At 41.3% G+C, this 22,936-nt stretch overlaps 1 protein-coding gene across 1 annotated transcript in view; it reads right to left on the bottom strand.

Annotated features, from left to right (window-relative positions):
• Positions 1–22,936, bottom strand: part of CCDC7 (coiled-coil domain containing 7) — a 162,308-nt gene that overhangs the window by 136,229 nt on the left and 3,143 nt on the right. Inside the window, exons 2-16 of the mRNA XM_033165967.1 lie at positions 22,507–22,568; positions 21,285–21,542; positions 21,198–21,201; positions 20,498–20,587; positions 18,877–18,966; positions 17,727–17,747; positions 17,588–17,620; positions 15,793–15,953; positions 12,166–12,230; positions 10,247–10,318; positions 9,089–9,164; positions 7,712–7,742; positions 7,077–7,166; positions 5,269–5,375; positions 2,829–2,910 (exon numbers count right to left, since the gene is read on the bottom strand). Coding sequence (XP_033021858.1) covers positions 2,829–2,910; positions 5,269–5,375; positions 7,077–7,166; positions 7,712–7,742; positions 9,089–9,164; positions 10,247–10,318; positions 12,166–12,230; positions 15,793–15,953; positions 17,588–17,620; positions 17,727–17,747; positions 18,877–18,966; positions 20,498–20,587; positions 21,198–21,201; positions 21,285–21,532 — 1,170 coding nt within the window. The 5' untranslated portion in view covers positions 21,533–21,542; positions 22,507–22,568. The remainder of the gene's footprint in view (positions 1–2,828; positions 2,911–5,268; positions 5,376–7,076; positions 7,167–7,711; positions 7,743–9,088; positions 9,165–10,246; positions 10,319–12,165; positions 12,231–15,792; positions 15,954–17,587; positions 17,621–17,726; positions 17,748–18,876; positions 18,967–20,497; positions 20,588–21,197; positions 21,202–21,284; positions 21,543–22,506; positions 22,569–22,936) is intronic.

The raw sequence follows: 22,936 nt of genomic DNA, 5'->3' as shown, positions 1-22,936 counted from the left end.
TATGCCAGACCCTCCTAATCCCTGGATCGAGCAAGTGTTAAAATCTAATCAAGACTTCTAATTCTTGGAACAGCCAGACTAACCTCCTGGTGAGCTGACAGCCTGGGTGAGGGTTTATTAAGAATAAAGGAAGGAGCTCTGTGGGACCATATATCATAAATACACCACAGTCTCCACTGTGCCTCATTACTAAAGGAAACACAAACACTAAGTAAGCATCTTGAACCCCTGGAATCTTGCATTGCTCAGAGATTGGGGTGGTGTGCAACAGTATGGTATGGCAAAGAGGCCCCTTCTACCTGTCTCTTGGGAGAAAAACCCAAAACCATGTGAAATTTGAGCACTAGAGCTGCAAGCTTTTCAGTTCTAGTTGTGAAGGTTCCATCTCTCTCCTGTTATAATTAGACAATTCAAGCTTCTGTATAGGATGAGGAAGGGTTGCCTTAAAGTGCAGTCCCAGAATGCTCAGAGCTGTTTCCTTGAAAGCCACATAGCATTAACTAAGCCCTAGGACTATGTTTGTCTTCACTGATCAGATGCTTGCTTTTTTTTCTTTTCTTTTCTTTTTTGTAATCCTCCGCCCCACACAACTGAACTGGTTTATTTGTGCAAGTGAACACCATGGGACACATTTATTTTTGTACAATAGCTGTTTTTTTCTTTTTTTTTTACTTACATCAATTTGTTTTTTGGATGGGGAGGTTTCATATTTTCCAATCTTACTAAAGTTAATGGACTAAATAGGACAATTAATTATAATGAGAGGGAAGGGTGGGAGTGCTGGAACATGCAATTATATTTTGATCTGGCGAGTCCAACAACTTGATGGTGGAAATGGTGCTTAGGTGTGCCTTAATCTTATGTAAATTTATATTACTATGTTACTACTCCTTTAAGTAAAAAATAATAAGAATAGAACTCTGAGGAAAGAGAAGCACGAACTGCTGGGGCAACTGAGAAGGACGATAGACTGTTTGAGTCCTCTCATAAACTGTAGGGATATTCTGCAAGAAAATAAAAGCAAATTTGGATACATCTTCCTTGCCTGAAGTGTAGCATCAGCTCCTGGGCGTTTATCTTTATTTGTTTGGTAAAACCTGGCCTGGAACTGTTTTAGGCTCTGACTGGATTCCCTTGATGTTACAGTTATTACTTTCTCTCTGGATATAAATTAATCAGATACGTCGATACTGCCATCTATCAACCACAGGCAGGGATTGCAGAGTTGAGGAAGTAGATTTCTTCATATTATATAGAGCTGTCGATTTCCTGCCTCCCATCCAGGGGATTCTTTTTCTCCTTGATCACATTTAGCCTCATTTCTTGTACTATTGTGTATTTTCCTCTCCCCCTGCCCTCCCCCATTTGTTCCTTGCTGCCCTGGGTAAGTTTTGTGAGAGTTGGAATGTCTTTGGAATTTGTTTCTCCCCTATCAGCCTTTGATTTTACTTTTCCTCCTCACACATCTTTCCTCTCTTCCCCTTCCACTTCATTCCCCTCCCTTACAGTTTGGGTGATTGTGCCTTTGATTATCAAATCAGTTTATTTTTTCTGAGTAGCTTTTACTTCTTCTGAGAGTGGGTCATGTGTGAGAGAGTTGTCTTGTTTATACCCTTCCCCTCTGCTTCTCTGAACTGTGGTAGTCATGATTTCGTTTCCTTCAGCACGTTTGTGAACCTCGAGTAGCTTCTTTGCTTGGTACCTCTGCTTTTTAAACCCTCCCATGTGATCCTTTATTCCCTGTGTATTTTCTCTTGTACCTTGGAGTACTATTACATTATCATTACATTAGCCCCATAAGCCTTTCACCCTGTTTGCTGCCTTCTCTTGGTTTGTCTGCTTCCCATCACATTACTGCTTCCCTGCCAGTTCTTGAGCAGAACTAAGGTGCTTCTTTTGGGCTGAATTAGAGCCTGGAGCAATCCTCATGGAATTCAGTGGGGCTTACTTCAAAGTAAAGTACAATTATTCTAGCATAAACTGACATTAGAACTTGTGACTGCAGTGACCCTTCTGAAGCAAGGTAAGACACTTAGATACTAAGTAATAAAACTGAAATATTTTAAGTTTCAACTGCTTCTTTGAAAAAGAGGCTAGGGAAAGAACCAGCATGGGGAGCACATAACTTTTGTCCTAGTAGAGAAGCAAATGTAACAGCAGGAACCCCTTTTAAATCACTTTTCAATTTAGTTAGGAGCTAACTGTTTGTAAAACTGCAGTGCTCAGATGTCTGCAGCATCTTTGCAAAGGATGCAGGCGTGCCAAGCTGGGCCCAACATTGGGGGAGTTGTCAAGCGTGCATGATGTCACACGTGTAACACTGACGCAAACACACACCTGTCGGGCCATTCCTGTGGGATATGCAGATGCCTGCTAGGCCATTCTGGCAATAACAGCAGAGGGCGTGGAGGGCGAAAATCACCCTCTAATCCTCCTGCCCCTGTCCAGCGCTTTGGCAATCATCTGGGTTGACGGGGGATGGCAGCCCCCTCAATATTGAAGGGTCTCATCCCCCTGCCTCAAAATATTTAGGGGGCTGAAGTCCCTTGCACCCCCTATACCGGGTACCCCTGAAAGGAGGAGGATATGTAGAAAACTAGAACAAGTTGGCTACACCCTTGTGACCTCCTAGCAGCCCCACCAGGTTTTGTAGGCAACAGCCATTGCTGCATAAATCCACAGTCAAAAGAAAACCACTATCAAATCATAGTCCACAGATATGTTCTGTGATATGTTGGTGGTTTTATCAACCCTTTTTGGGTTAAAGTTTATTTTTAAAAAAAAAATTAGAACTTAAGACATTTGCAGGGAACAAGCATACATATTACCTGAGCTTTAGCTAAGTCTTCTTTCATTTTTTGGTTTTCAGCTTCTTTGTGCTTTAAAGGAAAAGGAGTTGGTCTTGCTGGTCTGTAATTAAGAACATATAGGGCAAACTGTGATGTCAATAAGGCACTCAAAATACATTTTATTGTTCCTGCAGAGGTGTCATAAATTGGTGACACTAGAATAATGGTGCAGAATGTTCACAAACATTTATTTATTTATTTATTTATTTGATTCAATTTATGAATCACTTCACATAAAGTATCTTGTACCAATTTCATATTGGAAACATCAACAATAAAAACAACCCCATAGATTAAAACAATTAAAAATAAATCCATATGTAAAAGCAATAGACAATAGAAACAGTGTCTGTCTGAACAGACTCCTGATGAGATGGCATCTGAAGAAGGCCCTTTCCCATAGTGCTCAGTGACTGAATTGTTTCACTTGTTATATATACCCAATCTTTTAGGTATCCTTATCCAAACATGTATGAGCTTTGTACACTAATAGCAACAGTTTTAACTTAGCTTGGTAGTTAATCACACTGAGAGCCAGTGTGGTGTACTGGTTAGAGTGTTGCACTAGGACAGGGGTCAGCAATCTTTTTCAGCCGGTCCACTGTCCCTCAGACCTTGTGGGCGGCTAGACAATATTTTTTTTGGGGGGGGGGGAGATGAACGAATTCCTATGCCCCACAAATAACCGAGAGGTGCATTTTAAATAAAAGCACACATTCTACTCATGTAAAAACACCAGACAGGCCCCACAAATAACCCAGAGATGCATTTTAAATAAAAGGACACATTCTACTCATGTAACAACATGCTGATTCCCCAACCGTCCGCAGGCCGGATTTAGAAGGCAATTGGGCCAGATCCGGCCCCTGGGCCTTAGTTTGCCTACCCATGGACTAGGACCTGGAAGACAAGGGTTCAAATCTCTGCTCAGCCATGCAGCTTACTAGGTAACATTGGGCCAGTCACTGCCTCTAAGCTTAACCTACCTGACAGGGTTGTTGTGGAGATTATAGGACAAAGAGTTGTGGGGTGGGATATAAATGAAATAAATGAATGGCAGCCATTGCAGTTCTTTCAGCAATGATGTATCATGGTAGCTATAGTCTATGCCAATGAATAGTCAAGCCACTGCAATTTGCAATAGCTGCAGCTTCTGACTCAACCTCATGGGCAGCTCTGGATAGAACTGCTGCAAAGTAATCTGGATTTTACCAGTGTGTGGCCAGCAGTAGTAGTAAAGCTATCCCAGTCCAGAAATTGTTGCAACTGTCCTATCAGCCAAATTTAGTAAAAGGCACTCCTAATCAGTGATGTCACCTGGGCCCCTAGTGAAAGAGATAAATTTGAAAGCATCACAGACTGCTCCTTCAGAATGAGTATGACCCTGTTTAAAGTAGGTAATTTACCAATTATTCAGACTTGGGAACTGCCAGTCTTACCAAGATTCAGAGTTCAGAGTCCGTTTATTGGCACTCATCAAGCCCACCACAAAGTCCAGGCACCAGAGAAGTGCAACTGATGAAATGTCACCCCAAATGACCCAATTATCATTTCCAATGGCTTTATGCTACTATTAAACAGCAGTGTGAACAAAACGGTACCATGCAGCACCCCATTGCATGACTGCCAGGGGGGCAAGAGATGATCACCTAATGCTGTTGGAACCACTGTAAATGCCTCTAATACCCATCCAACCAAATCAGTTCAGGAGGAAGACATGGCCAAGTGTATCAAAAAGTTGCTGTGAAATTAAGTAAGGAAAAACTGCCAATATCATAAACACACAGCATCAAGACAAAGCATCCTACCCAAGTAAACCCAACAGAACTTAATAATAGTCATGCATGGGGTTGTAGAGTTAGTTACAGTGGTGCCCCGCTAGACGAATGCCTCGCTAGACGAAAAACTCGCTAGACGAAGGCATTCGTCTAGCGGAAGGCTGCCCCGCAAGACGAAATTGTCTATGGGGCTGCCTCGCAAGATGGAAAAAAAAAATTCGTCTAGCGAAAACCGCAGTTTGCATTGGTGCTTTGCTAGACGAAAAAACTGCTAGACGAAAAGATTCGCAGAATGAATTATTTCCGTCTAGCAGGGCACCACTGTATCTTGAATTTGGTGAATATCACTTCCTAATTTAAGTCAATTTTTTAGAAACAATTCTAGTTGAAGCCAGAAGCAAACTTTTCAGTGGGGCTTTTGGCAGGCTGCAACTGGTGGGGATACCAATAGAGGCACTTCTAGTTTGCCCAACTTGGCAAAACAAATGGGGAGTTTTGTGTGAGCAAAATGATGCTAGCATCACTCTGTGGGTGGAACCCAATGAAGATTGTCAGGGCTGGGTGGAGGGCACTTCCACTCCTCAAACAAACCAAGAAAGGGAGTTTAGGTTGCAACCTAGATTATTAATTACTTTTCTTACTTTTCTACAGTTACCGGTACTTGAGGTGGTTTTTCTTCAACTTTTGCTTTTTCTTTTTCCAGTTTTGATAACATTTTTTTCCTTGGATCTTGCGCTCCTTTTTCTTGCTGGTAAAAGTATGCAAGAAAACACCAAGAAGGTTACGTAAGAAAATTATTACTTGTTCCTTGCACTGTTGCACACTTGAAGATGCAATGGGCAGGAAACAGCACAGAACTTCCAGAGACCTTTCACAGAGGAAGAATAATATTTCCACTCTTCCCCTTGGTTACATTTTCATTCTTAAAACAGACACCATGAGGAGACAAAACAACAAAACATCATATATAGGGATGGAAAAACAACTGCATCTATTATATCCATTGTACTGTGTCATTTGTATTCATTAAGCAATATTACAATAAATAAGAACATAATGTGATATAAAAGACAGTTTCTGAATTTGCTCATTTTCCTTTTCCCCTTCTCATCCTTCTTCCTGTATAATGTCTGGCAAGAACCCATCTACACACATGTCCCACTTTCTGGACATTCCCAGGAAATTGTTCATTGGGCAGTTTCCATTATTGCTTACAGCAACATTTCCAATCTGCGAGCTTTCTCCCCTCTTCTACAATTTCTTCCTAAAATAGCTGTGGCCAATCAGCAAAAGAGGGACAAAGGAAAAACTGGTTTGTCTGATCTCTCCTGCTTTCTGAAATGTCAAATCTCTCCCTGTTCCTGCCCCAAAACGGTTTCAACCCCATTTTGGTTTCTGAACCAAAATGGTTCCCGCTGACCAGCAAATCACAAACAAGTAAGGAAGTGAACAAACTCCAGCTGTTTGGATATCTGAATCAGGTGTGCATATAGTGAAGTTTGGGGATAATTATTTACGTATTTTTCGCTCCATAAGACGCACTTTTTTCCTCCTAAAAAGTAAGGGGGAATATCTGTGCGTCTTATGGAGCAAATGGTGGTCCCTGGAGCTGAATTTCCATGGGGCCAAAAGAGGATCATGCTTTTTATTTTACAAAGAGAAAAGGGGGTATTGAAAGGACCCGCTCAGCAGCTGATCAGCAAGAGATCGGGAGAGAGATAAGAGTCCCGGCTCCCTTTCAGCCCCGCCCCCTTGCCCAGGCCTCCATTGTTGAATGTGCTGCAGAGGGAGGTTGTTTGTTTCCCCAGCGACATGTGACTGGCTGATTAGATTATCTGTCTGGAAACTGTAGAAAAGGCTCCCTTTCCTTTAGAAGCTGCAGAAATGTAAGTTGAACCCCATAAAAACGGGGCTTTTCTTCTTTGCTTTTCCCCCTTTGCAAAAAAGCTGCAAAACTTTTAGCTGATCCTCAAAAAACCAGGGCTTTTCCCATTGCAAAAAAAGCTGCAAAACTTTTAGCTGATGCTAAAAAAAAAGAGCTTTTCCCTTTGCAAAAAAACTGCAAAACTTTTAGCTGATCCTCAAAAAAACAGGGCTTTTAGAGGAGGAAAACCAGGAAAAATATTTTTTATCTTGTTTCCTCCTCTAAAAATGAGGTGCGCCCTATGTTCCAGTGCGCCCTATGGAGCGAAAAATACGGTATATTCAAATAAGTGAATGTTTGGATAGCGATGTATTCTATGCAGGTTCACTTGGAATTAAGTCTGTGTTCATTGGGTTTCCTCCCCAATAAGTTTGTTTAGGATAGCTGCTTCTGTAAAATATAATCATACCTGTGAAGCATTCATCTTTAAGTTCATCCTTCATTATCTCTTTATCTTGCATAAGCTTTCAAATTTTTGTTGAATCCTCTGTAATTTCTCAGTAGAAGTTTTGGAAAAATAGTTACCTCTGAACCTTTCATCTTTTGAAGTTCCTCCTCCATTATCTCCTTCTCTTCTGCAAGCTTTCGAAATTCTTGTTGAATCTTCTGTAATTTCTAGGTAGAATATACATTTTGAGGGGGAATAGTTTTAACATATTTGAAGAAATGTTTAAAAATTGAAATTAAGAAATGAAACGAATGAAAATTAAGAAATTAAAAAAGAATGGTGAAGCCATTTTTAACATTGACACAGCATAATGTCACACAAACAGCTTACTCTGGTGGAGGTCTTTTGATAGGGAATGTCTCATTAGACACTGATCTAAATGATGCTTGGGGAAAGTAATCATGGGGTTTGGGGTGAGGCATCACCAGCATGCTGATGACATTCATTTCTACCTCTCTTTTCCATCTGCTAACTTCAATATTTCTGGATATATTTCCGAAATTTTGTCAGAGATTAAAATGCACTGGATTCAAGATACTTATCTGAAATTTGGTGCAATTCTCCTGTTTTCTTTTTAGGTATTTAAAATTCATCTCATTTATTACATTAAAAATACAAATACTTGCACTATTACCGTATTTTCTATATTATAGTGTTTTGCATCCAGTGATTGCTGTGAACACTCATACAGTTTTTAAAGTATTATACTCACACCTTCCAGCACATCCTGCTCATTTGAAACTCTGAAAAGTATGAAATATATGTTTCTTAGTTTGTACTTTATAAAACTTCAGTAACTTCTAGCAGGAAAGACCCTGCTCATATCATATATGTCACAACCCCATATAGATAAAGGGACATAAGCACCCTCTAAATTTAGCACAGTGTGAGATTTCATTATATGCAGTAATAATAATAATAATAATAATAATAATAATAATAATAATAATAATAATAATAATAATAATAATAATTTATTTGTACCCCGCCCATCTGGCTGGGTCTCCCCGGCCACTCTGTGCAGCTTCCAACAAATTTTAATCTGTGATATTCTAATGTATTTTAATAACTTCCCTAAACTGGGCTGCCTTCAGGTATTTTCTAAATGTCAGGTAGTTGTTTATCTCTTTGACCTCTGATGGGAGGGCGTTCCACAGGGCGGGTGCCACTACCAAGAAGGCCCTCTGCCTGGTTCCCTGTAGCTTTGCTTCTCGCGGTGAGGGAACCGCCAGAAGGCCCTTGGCGCTGGATCTCAGTGTCCGGGCTGAACGATGGGGGTGGAGATGCTCCTTCAGGTATACAGGACCGAGGCCATTTAGGGATTTAAAGGTCAGCACCAACTCTTTGAATTGTGCTCGGAAACAGACTGGAAGCCAATGTAGATCTCTCAGGACCGGTGTTATGTGGTCCCGGCGGCCACTCCCAGTCACCAGTCTAGTTGATGCATTCTGGATTAATTGCAGTTTCTGGATCACCTTCAAAGGTAGCCCCACGTAGAGCGCATTGCAGTAGTCCAAGCGGGAGATAACCAGAGCATGCACCACTCTAGCAAGACAGTCTGCGGGCAGGTAGGGTCTTAGCCTGCATACCAGATGGAGCTGGTAGACAGCTGCCCTGGATACAGAATTAACCTGCGCCTCCATGGACAGCTGTGAGTCCAAAATGACTCCCAGGCTGCACACCTGATCCTTCAGGGGCACAGTTACCCCATTCAGGACCAGGGAGTCCCCTACACCCACCCACCCCCTGTCACCCAAAAACAGTACTTCTGTCTTGTCAGGATTCAACCTCAATCTGTGTTTATATTTAGGTCTATTTAACAATCCACAGGTAGCCATAGTTCTCTGGGAACTAAAGATGATTTGCTTACAGAAGTGCCAAAATATAATTAACTGGAAATACAAGTTTCTACAAGTTATAATATCATTGTCCAACCTGGGCATGGATTACAAGTGGCATATGCACCTGGAATCTGTGGCACATCTTGGCTAAAAGCTCAAGGTTCTGTGACCCGGGTTATTGCCTGTACTCCTGTAATGCATTAATACTGTACAGATTTTCTATGTAACATATCAAATATATTATGTACCTGTGTAACTTGTTTGTCTGTCTTTCAAATACTTTCATTATTTCTAGCATGCGATTATTCATTGATTCCATTGTTTCTGAACAACAACAAAATAAAATATTTAGCTACTTAGTTAAGTTTATAGCCTTTAGTTTGCCCCAGAAATGGGTATCCAAAGTGACCAGCACCAGTTAATAATACAACTTAAATATTTATTATGCAGGACATAGATTTGTTCTATTATTCAATGCAATGTAACATACACATATAAATGTAGAATTCAACAGAAACTTTAGGTCTTCCAGTGCCATGACCCATACAGGCAAGGATTTTTCACATCCTACTCTGGAGATATTGTTAGTAATTGAAAAGGGGGGCTTATAAAATCAGCCACACCTGTTCAATTACTCACAAATAGGTCTGGTGGAAACAGGGTCAAGCTTCCACCATCACTGCCTCTCTCCACCAAGGATCTATCCTAACCTTCACTCAACTATTATTGGTAACTGGAGGATCACAGGCATCTCTTATAAACGAACCCAACATCTACTCAGGGCAGAATATGCAGGCTACTTGTCATGTGAGTAGGAGTATAAACATATTGACCATGCAAATGCAGGGATGAGTAGGGCCAGTGGATCTCTGTGGGGTGCATGAATGGTAGACTTCACCAGCAGCAGAGGTATAGGAGCCAACTCCTAGGGGCTAAGGGGTCTTCAGCTCCCCAGTAAAATATTTGAGGGGACTGCCTCCCCAGTTAATGGGCATTGCCATTCAAATGGTGTGCTATATAGTGTCATGTGATTGATCATGAAGAGCAGGACTTACTTGCCCCCCTCCCCAATATTTTATTCAAGTTGGCACCCCTGGGCAGAGGAAGTGGTGGCAGGTAGAAGCAGATAGCAGAAAGGGGTAGACAAAGGAAGTAACAGAAAGAGGAAGACTCACAAAAGGGGTGCCACAAATTATGAGAGAAAAGGGGTGGCTCCATCCACTTTTCATTCTGGATCTTCCCACCATTTGTTCCAGCCCCAGACTGGCTTTTCCTGGTTCTAATTCCCCGCCCCCCCCAATGATTCTGATTCTCCACTCCTCCACTGGGATATTAAAGTGGTTAATGTTGACCAGATCATGCCCTGAGATTTCAGCCACTGCCATTTCAAATTCTAAAGAACTTACGTTGGCCTGTATCATCTTGGAAAACTTGTACCATATTCATTACATCCTCAGTTGCATGTTTCATAGCAAGTTCTGAAACAGAACATTTTATTACTCAGTTTAAACTATTGTAGCAGTTCTTCAAATGTATATACAGTAATTCATAAGCAAATGTCAAATAAATAAATAAACTTGTAAAATAGAAAGCTTTTTCTTCTTATCCATGCTGGCTAGGTTTAAACCCTAAAACAAATCAATGAAATGATGGTGCCAACTGACCTTTCTCTGAAACAGTGTTACTAAATAGGCTATGATTTGGGAACAAAATAAAGAAGAAATGGGTAGTTATAATGTTCCTTTTTAAATTTCTAGCTACTTCTCATCAGCTCATGAAAAACTAACTTAGAAAATAAGTCAAAATTTATTTATTGTTTTAAAAAAACCTAAGAAATAACCACCTACCGTATTTTCCAGGTTCAGAAGTTGCCTGGCCCCACTCCCTTGCACTCACCCCCCTCCCCTGCACCCCCTCCCTTGTGCCTACCCAGCTCTACAACTCCTTAACCCCCAACACATACATCCTTCTCCTTAAACATCATTTATCCAACCAGGACATCAGCAGCAGTGCTCCAGTGACAGGAAGCAGGAAGAACTCCATTTTATAACCCTTCAGCATACAGAGACTGTACCAGAAATAATGACCTGGTGCACATTGAGAAACTAAGGGCCATCAGGACCTTCCTGGGGGCCTTTCTTTCTTGCTACCAAAAGAGGAGAAAGGGAAGCGATGTCTCTGATTTTTTCAGCCGATATGCAATTTTTGCAGTTGTGTTTCAAATGGGATTGGTGCTGTAAGATGGGTAGGTATACCACTAAATCATAGTATCAGGGTGGTTTACGGCAACAAAACAAAACAGCATTCAAGGCAATACAAATAATCATTAAAGTGAATGGCTAATCAATTTAAACAGCTGCAAAGGTGTGTCAGCATAAAAAGTTTTCAAGTCAAAATCATGGGTGCCTACTAAAGTGTTTTCCAGAGCATCAGCCTGACAGCACTAAATGCCTGATATCTAGTGGAGGCCAGATGGGCCACTGTAGCATGAGGGACAACTAACAGTGCTCCTCTAGATGACAGTAGCCATTTATGAAACTTACTCCTAGTAAGTCTCATTAACTCCAAGCCTCAACCAAAAATATTGTAGTTCCAAGTCTGGCAAAGTGGTTTTCTTTGCTTAATTTTGTTTTTAATACAAATAATACATAAACAAACATATATACTAGGTATGGGGGATAAATTCAATTCAGTTTGCATTTAAAGCCAACAGGCTAAGGAAGAGTAGCCAACTGACTGAGACCTTGTTGAATGCCTTCTCTCTGCACATAAGACAGTGATATAACCACCACCACCCCACACACAAACCATATATTAATGAAAATAACATACAATACGCTTTATGTTATGAGAAATTGCTTGCAAATGTGTACATTAGTCAAAACCACTTAAAATGTGTTATATTAAGAGAAATTCAAACAAAAATTAGGGGGAGGTTGTAAAGATTTTTAAAATAGAAATATGCAAATTGTTGAAGACATATGGAAAAACCAGGAGAAGCAAAATTGACAAATTCTTCCATCCCTAACATATGCAGAAATTACAAGCATCATTATGAAAATAAGGAAACAAAATAATATAAATACAGCAATTATTTAAAGAAAGCATAGAGTTTCAAATAAATCAAGATTACACTCCATTTTTATAAGGCAAATTATATATTACATTCCATGTCCCCAATTTCCTACCTTGTTAGCCCAGCTTCCTTCAGCCTCCTTATGACCTGTCCAGCATGCTCCACAGTCAACTTATTTCTTATTTCTCATACTCCACCCAAAACATATATTTTGCTTCCTTTGTCTCCATATTAAATCACAATCCTTACCTTCAATAATATGTTTTGGGTCTTTTGGAGCAGGAGCCACAGGGGTTAATGTTTTTTTCTTTTCACTGTCAAAATATGAAGTATTTGTCAAAATGTGAAATATTATAAATATTAAATCTAATTTTACAAGCTGAAAGTCAGTTTTTAAGAAAATTAAATTTCTAATTTTATATAATTAGGTTACATTTGGTGAACAAAATGCATTCTTATATTAACTAATAAGATCCACTATAATAATTAGAGTATTACATAGGAAACAGCTCATGCTTAGGACTTCCGGCGAGGGCGCCATTGCCGGCGGCTGGGAGTCGCTTCGGCAGCGAAGCGACTCCGGTTTGCCCGGGGGCCAGGAGCACCGCGACCGCACAGCGGGCTCCAGGAAGCCGCGGGAGGAGCGTCCCACGGTCAGGGCTCTCCAGCGGGCCCCTTTGCGGCGACCCTTTCTCGGGATTCCTTCGTAAGAGGGAGTCCCGAGTGAAAGGGCCACGTCGTGGGGCTGTGGAGGCTGTCCCCAACCGGGCAAACGAAGCGGCGGCCGCCGCCGGCTTTTGAACGCCTCGTTTTTCCTCATTTGGACTGTAATACAAAGAAACCCGTAAGATGTAAGTACGGAGGCTTATTTGACTCTAAAATTTTCTCAATTGGCTTCTGGGGAGGAATGTCAAAGAGGGAGTCCGTTCCTCTTCCCTGTGACTGTAGACTGTAACATTGAATCTGGCTGCTGCTACTTTTGGATAGAAAGTTTTTTTTTTTGGACTTTGAGATTGACTGATTAAAAGATCCCCCTCTGGGGAGGACTGAGACTTTGGAAGTATTTTCTTTGGAGAGACAGTGGATTAAAAAAAATTTGCGCTCTGATTAGGGAGAAATGGCGGCTGTAATTGGAATTTGAGGATGGAAAAGTACTGAACTTTGTTATTTCCTGCCTACTGCTGCCCTTTTCGGTTTCGTTTTTCATGATGCCTACAGACTTAGAAATGACTTCAGAACAAAGGAATTTTTTGGAACTGGAACTTTGGCCCGCCTGCGCCCCCCTGCCTGGCTTTTGGGATCGGCAGCAGGGCGCGGAGTGGTGGAGAAAGCAGCATCCCGGCTGCTTTCTCCACTCTGCGCCCTCCCGCCGATCTCAAAAGCAGGCTTTTGGGATCGGCAGCAAAGCGCAGGGTGGAGAAAGCAGTGGGGATGCAGCTCTCTCCACCCCTCGCCCTGTGTGCCGATCCCAAAATGGGATCCGCGGCTGGGCGCAGGGTGGAGAGAGCTGCATCCCGGCTGCTTTCTCCACTCTGCGCCCTCCCGCCGATCTCAAAAGCAGGCTTTTGGGATCGGCAGCAGAGCGCAGGGTGGAGAAAGCAGTGGGGATGCACCTTTCTCCACCCCTCGCCCTGTGTGCCGATCCCAAAATGGGATCGGCGGCTGGGCGCAGGGTGGAGAGAGTTGCATCCCGGCTGCTTTCTCCACCCCGCGCCCTCCCGCCGATCTCAAAAGCAGGCTTTTGGGATCGGCAGCAGGGCGCAGGGTGGAGAAAGCAGTGGGGATGCACCTTTCTCCACCCCTCGCCCTGTGTGCCGATCCCAAAATGGGATCCGCGGCTGGGCGCAGGGTGGAGAGAGCTGCATCCCGGCTGCTTTCTCCACTCTGCGCCCTCCCGCCGATCTCAAAAGCAGGCTTTTGGGATCGGCGGCTGGGCGCGGGGTGGTGGAGAAAGCAGCCGGGATGCTGCTTTCTCCACCACCCCACGCCCTGTGCTCATCCCGCTTGCTTTGAAGGGAGCTGGGGACAGGGGTGAAAGCTCACCCCTCCTCCCCAGCTCCATTCAAAGCAAGCGGGGATGAGCCGTTGTGAAGGGGTGCATGGTGCCCCTTCAGAGCGGCTTATCCCCGTTTTTTTTAAAGGGAGCCTGGGAGAACACCCATACACCCCCGTACACACACGCACACACCTTGACTTGATTCAACACACATACACACCCCCTGAGTTTATTCAACACCCCCTTTATTTGATTCAAAACAAACACACACACACACACACCCCTACATGCACACCTTGACTTCATTCAACACCCAGGAGAGCAAGCCCAAGCTTGCTCAGAATACGAGAGGGTTTTGTATTTGGGGCATCAAAAGCAGCAAAGCATACATGCATTTGGGACCATATGGGGTGCATCTCTCTCCCCTCATTAGAGAATAATAACTGGGACTAGCCATCAAAAGTCACAGATCAGACATGCTCATATTTTTCATTGATATAGCAGCTATAGCAGCTGACTGCATGATCCTGTATATATAGCATTAAGATAAGAAACAATATATGCAGTGTTATATTTGTTTTAAATGTCGCAATGGTTTTGCGGCTCCCAGGTTTTTTTTTTCCCCTTTGGAAATGGGTCCAAGTGGCTCTTTTTGTCTTAAAGGTTGCAGACCCCTGAACTTGGCTAAGGAACTTAAAGAACTTAAAGACTTAATTTGTGAGTGCTATTCAGGGATTTCATCGGAAGAGGAGAACACGCAACTCCAGGATGAGGGAAGGCCCTGTCGACGTGAGAAGTCCAGGTCCGGTTATCGCGACGTTATAACTGCCCTTTGGGGTGGGAGCCCAGAGGAGCAGGAGCAACAATTTTGGGAACTACAATCGCAACTTAATTTGAAGATGGATCTGGAGATGCTTGGTGGTGATGTACTATTCTCTCTGAATGGCTCAGCAAAAAAGCTTTGGGACAATACTTTGATTTTTGGATGTTTTGGAAAAGTGGACATTCTGGACTTTGGGTTGGGAAGAGAATGGGGGGAAGCCTGGTGGGTGATTGAGACGGTAGGAGAGAAAATGGCAAAAAGTGGGGTAGGATGAAAGAACAGATATGATTAACCAGGAAGGCCTACCACGGTACCCCGACGTCAGAGAGTGAAAATAGACTAGGAAATGCAGCAGTTTTATGGTATTGAGAGAAAGAAAAGGTTATAAGAAGTTAAAATTGGCAATAAGAGGTAATATTGTTTGTCAGAAGTTATGTGATGTAAGATTTTGAGATAAAGGTTAAGAAATTTAGTGAATGTATGGTTAAAATAATTAGTGATGTTACTAAAGTAAATTAGAACTGAACGCAGGAGAGAGAACGGGGGAAGTCCCCTTAATAAGATTTGGAACTAGATCAAATTAATAGTTGGTGTGTTCCTGTTTGTAGGTATGTATTTGCTTTTCTTTATTTAGTTCATGTTGTGTGTTATATTTGTTTTTTCTTTGATTATATGTTATATGTTGTTGTTTTGTGTGATGGTATTTGTTAATTTTTGTGGAAAATCAATAATTTTTTTGGGGGGGGGGGGAAGGAAACAGCTCATGCTTAATCTTTAGTGTTCTGGAAACAGACTCATAACAAGATATAATCAGCCAACCAAACAACATATACTTTGGGTTTTCCCCCAGAATTCTTCAGCCCCTCATACTGTTAGACCTTTAAAGAGGTACACAGATGGTGATAATGTTATAGTTTCTAGTCTTTCATGATTGTTAAGCAAATGCCTTGATTGTGCTTCAGGAAATGGAAAGGTCTAATAAAATATTTTTCTATAATCGATATAACAAATCTATATTTTATTGCTATTAAACCTAACTATTTCACAGCACTCTTACTGTTTAGGAGCAGAAAGCTGAATAAGCTTGGGCAGTTCTTGAATACGGCCTTTCAAATCTTCAAGCTTTTGGATGCGGTTCAGTAATTTATTAATGTTATTTGATATGTTTTTATCAGCTACTGGAATTTGCCAATCTGGAATAATTTCTTCCTCGCCTATCTGAAAAATAGATATCAACATATTAGCACAATATATTATCCTATTAACTTAGATTATTTGTTAACTGGGGGACCAGACCTGAGCTACGCAAGTCCTCAGAAGTACTGACCCTATTGCTGATGAAGTTATAGCAGTGGTTTTCAACCCTGGAGTGCCTTGAATGATAGTCAGTAGTGCTGCAGGCAACACTAGCCTCTGTCCCTCTTTCCTTCCTTCCCTCCTCTGATGCCCTCTCGAGTCTCTGCTTCCCAAAGGCTTGTGTGCTGTTTACTGTAGCAGCCCTGACTACAAGCTCCCCAGGGAAATGGTGCCTCTGGGGCTGGTCAGAGGGTGCTGGTTACCAGGAGCTGAGGCAGCCAGCACCCCCTGACCAGCAAGCGGGTGAGGGAGCCCAGTCAGCCAGTCTGCCAGTCCTTGCTGTTGGGAATGGACAGACAAGTCCAAGGCCCCTGTGGGCACCTCTCTTTGGGGCAGTGGGAGGGCAGCTCAGATACCAGGGGTGGCAGCAGCAGCTGCCCAGAAGACTCCCAAAGAGAGGGGACAGGAGACTAAGGGAACACTCCACAAGGGAGGGTGTTCGAAAAAGGATTAGAGGCTGCCAGCTCTGCAGGCAATGGGTGACATAACTGGGCTCCTGAGCCTCACAGGGATGCTGCAGAAAGAATGTAGTTGGTCAAGGGAGCCATGGACTCAAAAAGGTTGAAAACCTCTGAATCAGTTGAGAACAGTAACTCCTGAGACCACCATCTTAGAAGATACACCCATCAAAGAAGCTACAGGGTTAAAGCAACTGTTACACCATGACTGGGCTCAGACCCATCAAGTTCAACCCCAGGACTACAGGAGCAGAGGCTCTTCTTTACAGAAAATCAAAACCAGAAGCTCAGATCTGCCTGGCCTCATGAGGAAAACATTCACTGAGCCGTACTCATGAGGAGGATGCATCATTCCTCAAATGATCCAGCTCAAAGCCCTGCTGACAGGTCAGAAAGAGGTGGATCAACTATAAAACTTCTCAGTGGAAGCCTAACCCAGGCTAACGCAACAAACAAATCTTGCTCTGCTCCCTGTGACACCTTATTGAGCAGCTCCCCTTCTATTCTGCATGTTCTCATCTTTGACTTGATGCACAGCTACTGTTACGGCAGACTATTAAACCACATAGCAATGGTTGCAGGAATGGGATAGCCGGGAAGAGGCATCCCAAGTCCCTGCACTGCATAGAGTGCTTATGTAAAAGCTGAACATTTCTGGGTTGTTGTTTTTTCATATGTATAACAAGCAAACAAGTAATATTTTACTTGAGCACACTCAAGAGATGCATGCAACCTAAATAGCAATCACTAAATTAGCAAAACTATTTAAACTTACATGGGAGCAAACTCCACTGAAATTGATGTTCAACTCATTTTATTTCGGCAGACAGAATATCACAGACTGGTTTACAATTACTAACAATAAAATAGCTTTAAAAATACTCAGCTGAAATTGATGTTGTAAAGTTAATCATAAAGAAGAAGCAACAATGCATATACAGAAATGCTTTTCACTGTAACAATGCTTTATACTGCAACAATATTTTCCACATATTTCCTATAAAAACTAATCAACCAACTTTCCAAATGTTAGTTTACCTCTTCCATCTCATGGACCTCCTTTTCAAACCACTTGAAGAAAAATAAATAAATAAAATTAGGCATTGACAAATTATTATTTTTTCAAAAATACAACAGGTTATAAAAATATTAATAAATGAATGAATGAATTTCTTACCTGAAGCAATGACTCTAATATCTAAGAAAGAAAATTAAAATCACTAGGTGTTTCTGTTACAATTTAACACCAAAAAAAAAAAAAAATCTTTGTACTGTACATATAACACAAGGTTTTCACAGTAAATAACTACCCTTTTCATACATGCATTTCATTCTGTGTAGAGGTGTACCTAGGCTCCCTTGCCCCCTTGGCAAGGAGCTGCATCAGTGCCTCCCTCCCTGTCCCTTGTGTCCTTGGCAAAGAGATGCTGACCACACAGAGCAGTGGAGGAGTGGTCCAGGGAGCACAAAAGTGGGCCAGCGGTCTCCTAGCCACTCTGAGCCAGAGTGGAGAGCCGTTATTTTTGCACACACATCTCATGGCTTGTGCCCTTGGCAATGACCAATCTAGCCAACCCATAGGTACACCACTGATTCTGTGATGACTTCAAGATCAAATGAGAACTTTAGTGTAGTACTATAATGAAAGGGGGCAATTGAACTCTTTTGTGTAAGTTCCCCACCTGGGGTACTCTGAGACCACCTTGGGTTTTCAGGACTGCTGGGACCAGGAGATGGAATAGAGCTGACAATAACAAAATAACAAGTGATAAATTTTAATGCACCATCCTTGATCATATCAGCTAGTGTTCCTATTACAAGATTACAGTAGTTGACTACTCTATTTTAATAAGCTTATTCTGTTCTTGCCATAAGGGCCATGCTTAAATGAAAAAGAGGGTATTTGTCTTAATCACAACAGAATATTCTTGTTGGTGGTAACCATTCGCTCTCAAGGGCTGATTAATGACTATAATATATGTGTTGTCTCATCTGCACTCGATATGGCATCAACCAGGGATTTCATCATACATATGTAACCAATTCCTGCTTGTGAATGGTATGTACAGTACTAGGATCAACAGCGAGTTCACCTTAAGAGAGAGACTCTCTTTCTGTTTACCACAATAGCAGTGTGTTCACATAGCTCAGGGAAGAGTCAAATTACACACATAGTATTGGGAAATGTGCTGAGTTCCAGTTGCACTTGGTAACAGAACAGGCTAAATATTTATTAGAATAAGACAAAAACCTACTAAGTACAGAGAGAAAGAAAATCCAACAGCAAAATAAATTTGTATTTATTGTTTATATTTCATAGTACATACTTGTTTTTCTTCACGAAGTGCACAATCTAACTGGTTACTGAGTTGTGAACAACATATCAGGAAAGTAGTCATATCTTCAAGTTCTTCCTTCTAGCAAAGGGGAAAAACATTTCTACAGCATTTTCTGACTTTAATTTCTTTAAAATGTAATCTTTATTTGGTTAGAATACTTCTGAAACCCATACTAGCTTTGTTTCAGTTCTTATTTTTTTAACATATTGAACCAGCTATTTTGCTTCAAATTAAATATTTGCATTTTCTGTAAAATGAAAAGAATGAGGCAGTTAGTTAGATTTCAATCCTATGCCCATCTACTTAGTAGCAAGTCCCAGTGAAATGCAAACTCCCAAACCAGGAAGGAAGTTATTCTCCTGTTCCCCAGATCCTATTGCCATTTTCATGATAAAACATAAATTTCCCTTGTCACTTTGTGGAATGTAAAGATTGCTCTAGCTGTGGAGACAATCACTGTCATGTAAATTCTCCTACTAAGCAAAGCTAATTGAGCTCCCTGGTATAAACAAACAAAGCAAGTTGAGAGAATGAAGTGGCATTCACTGAAAAACTAATAAAATGCATTATTGAGCCTATTATATGGCAGCATAAATAGTTATTCTCTGCCACCACTTCAACCTTACAGTATTTCTTCACAAATGTGATACCCAAGCTACAGAATTCATTAAGTGGTGGCCATGATGGCCAGACCTGCAACATTAAGGGTAAGAGGTGGATGCTGGCAGCAGGTCCGGCCATCATGGCTATCACTTACTGAATTAAAAAGAAATACTTCTTTTTATCTGTCCTGAATCTTATAATATTAAGCTTCATCAGATGACACTGGATTTTAGCATCAGATACTAGCACTAGAGAGGGACCAATATCATATTAACTTTTACATGTCTTTTTTCCTAAATTTGAAAGCCCCTAAAATTTTGTAATCTTTACTCATAGGGGAAATGTTCTAGTGTTGTTACCATTTTGGTTGCCCTTTCCTGAATCTAGTATTTGGGGAGAAATACTGTATTGTGGAAAATTGTGTAACATCTACTTTTTGAACAAAGTGCTGTTCAAATATTTAACACCATTGCATCGTTTAGAACAGGAGTGGGGTTCACAGGCCAGTGGTCTGCAGAACAAGTGACTAAGGTGAGTGGGACCAGATGCAAACAAATTTGACTTGCTTTTGTACAGTAAGCTACACTCACACAGAACTCAGAAGTTTCTACCTGCAGTCACAGCTTTCTATCCACCATCCTAATAAGCAAGATGAATTGTCACAGTTCAAGGACAAATTCCAGCCAACCCCCAAAGAGGATGACACAGAGGACCAGTGAGGGGTGTGACCAAGGAAGGGGGCATGACCTGGGAAGAATAGTGAAAGCTGCAGAGAGAGGCTTGGAGGGACACATCTTGCTCCCAGAGATGTCATTTCCCATCCTTGGTTTAGGACAAAAAAGTACCACTGTATAATTGGCAGTCAACAGTTATCCATCCTTCAGCAACTATTTGTAAGAACTATTATATTTATATACTATTGTAAGACAGTATATCAATACAGTATACACAACTAGCAAACATGAAACCTATTAAAAGAATATGTGAAATTATTCAATAAGCATACAGGTGCTGTAGGTTCCCCTGCTGCCACTGCCGCTGCCTCTTCTTCTTTTATTTCTTCATTTGCATACACACCTTCCATTTTGTGTACAATCTGCAGAAAGTGCCAAATGATTTTTATTATCTCTCACTAGTCATACCCCCTACTTGTATTATACTAGATGCCTGGTGCCAAAAGTCATTGTTTTACCTGATGATAAAGGCAGTGGTCTATTGTACAAATGTTTGTTTCAGGAAGGTGGAATAGTTGCTGAATAATATTGTGTCATAAGTTAGTTTGGAACATGAAAAAGTTTTATACTTCTTGGGATCTTACATCATTTGCTGACACTTTACAACAGTGGTTCGAACTAGATCCAGCAGCCATAACCAATTATCACCTTCCTATCCCCCTAGCCAAAGTACGATAGATAGACAGGACTGCCCACCTTTCAATCATCTGACATCACAGTATCATCAGGCACCCCACTGAAAAGAACCATGATAGGGTAATCTCAAAAGAAAAAACTGATTCTAGGTTTTATAATTTTTGTAATAGCTATTCTTCCTAGCCATGACACTAGCACCAAGTTTTTAAGTTGCATATGATTTGGTATATTACCAGGAATAGATTGAGTTTTAATAAGCTGCTTATCTTTTCGGGGTTCTGAACTCCTTGGTAGTTAATAGTGTCCACTCAAATAGGAATTCCTCTTAATTCTTACAATTCTTACAAGGAAACATTTAGAGGGAGGAATTTAGGATGCAAACTATGTTGGCATACTGAATTCAACAGTCAAGACAGAATGAACATGCAAAAATTCAGTGATTGTCCTACCTCATTTAGATGCACAGTGATATTCTTAAGAACGTCCATTTCATCTAGCACTCTATCTTTATTTGTTGATGGAAGGGCTAAAGAGTACTGTGCAACAGATTCTGTTGGAACTGAAGGCAATAAAAGCATTTGCCCAGGTTCATAGCCCTGTTTACTTTTCCTCTTTTCATTAAATGAGGAATATAGTGGTTGATCCTTAATTCTCACTTTGGCTGGCTTCATTGTTCTTATTCTGTTATTTTTTTAGGAAGAAAGAAAAAAAATTGGTTCATATCATTAAAAAATAAAATAACACATTTTTTAAAATAAATACTTCATTTTTCATGTGAGCGCTATAAGGACTTTTCAGGACTATTGCACACATAAACTTATTTTCAGCTTCTGCCCTGTGGTCAAATGCCGGCTCCCTCAGCCTATAGAGCGCGATGAGCACTGCAACCCCAGAGTCGTCCGCAACTGGACCTAATGGTCAGGGGTACCTTTACCTTTACCTTAAATTGAAGGAACTGTCACACTAACCCCTGACCCAAACCCAGATATCTCATCCTCTACTGATGGTCCAAATCTCCCAGAGCCAAGAGACCTAGGGAAACAGACACCCCTATCCCCTACAGCAACTACTGAGAAGGGGGTTGGACTGGATGGCCCTTGTGGTCTCTTCCAACTCTATGATTCTATGATTCTATGGCCCTAGTATCCAGGGAGAGCACTTAGCAGGTCTGCCTCCAGGGCATACCTTAGAAAAATTCTCAGGCTGTGTCCCTAACTTGCGGGCACCAGAGGAGCCCCAGTCATTTGACTGACTGATTGATTGATTAATTTTTTACATAGGGCAGTTCACAACATAAAAATACAAAATGAGAACACAAACTACATAATAAAACTAAAGCAAAAAACAAACCAATAACCCCTGTGCCACAAACACGTTTAAAAGGCCATAGAATGCTTGGAGATAACATAACTTTGATACCTATATTGGAGGGGTTGAACTAGATGGCCCTTGAGATTACCTCCAACTCTATGATTCTATTATTCTGTTCAAGCTGGAGGCGGAGGCTGCACAAGAGTAAATCTTTTCCTAGTTATCTTTTTTCATAATGGACAAAAGGAGGCTACTGCTCAAATTCTGTTCAGTGACCCTTCTGCTCAAATTATATGTTTGTATGTTCCCCAATATTCTGTTTGACTCAATGTACCTGCATCAGAAGAGTTCTGTTCAGTATTTTAGTGGCTTCTCAGGTGATCTAATGTTCCTAAACTGATAAGGGAATAGAAGTAGAAAGAATTTAAGAAGAAAATCTGGTATCGAAAATGGGGTGATGGGGGGCACTTTAGAGAAGGAAAATTTGTGCATCTGTCTGTTAATCTCTTTAAAGTAGCATGGCAAGAAGCAATTTTTCAGCCTGCTATAGTAGTAATAATAATAATAATAATAATATTTATTATTTATACCCCACCCATCTGGCTGGGTTTCCCAGGTAAGTAATATGTTGCTCCTTCGTATTATTACTTTACATTCATTCATTCATTTACCGTAGTATATCACCCTTCCTCCATAGATCTAAGTACCCTCAAGCTGTGTACCTACTGCTTCAGAGGGAGCATAACCCCATCAAGAACAGACAA

The sequence above is a fragment of the Lacerta agilis genome, chromosome 12, assembly GCF_009819535.1.
Source record: "Lacerta agilis isolate rLacAgi1 chromosome 12, rLacAgi1.pri, whole genome shotgun sequence".
NCBI classification, from domain to species: Eukaryota; Metazoa; Chordata; class Lepidosauria; order Squamata; family Lacertidae; genus Lacerta; species Lacerta agilis.
Note: the sequence above shows the minus strand (reverse complement) of the source record. Positions and strands in the feature narration are given on the sequence as shown.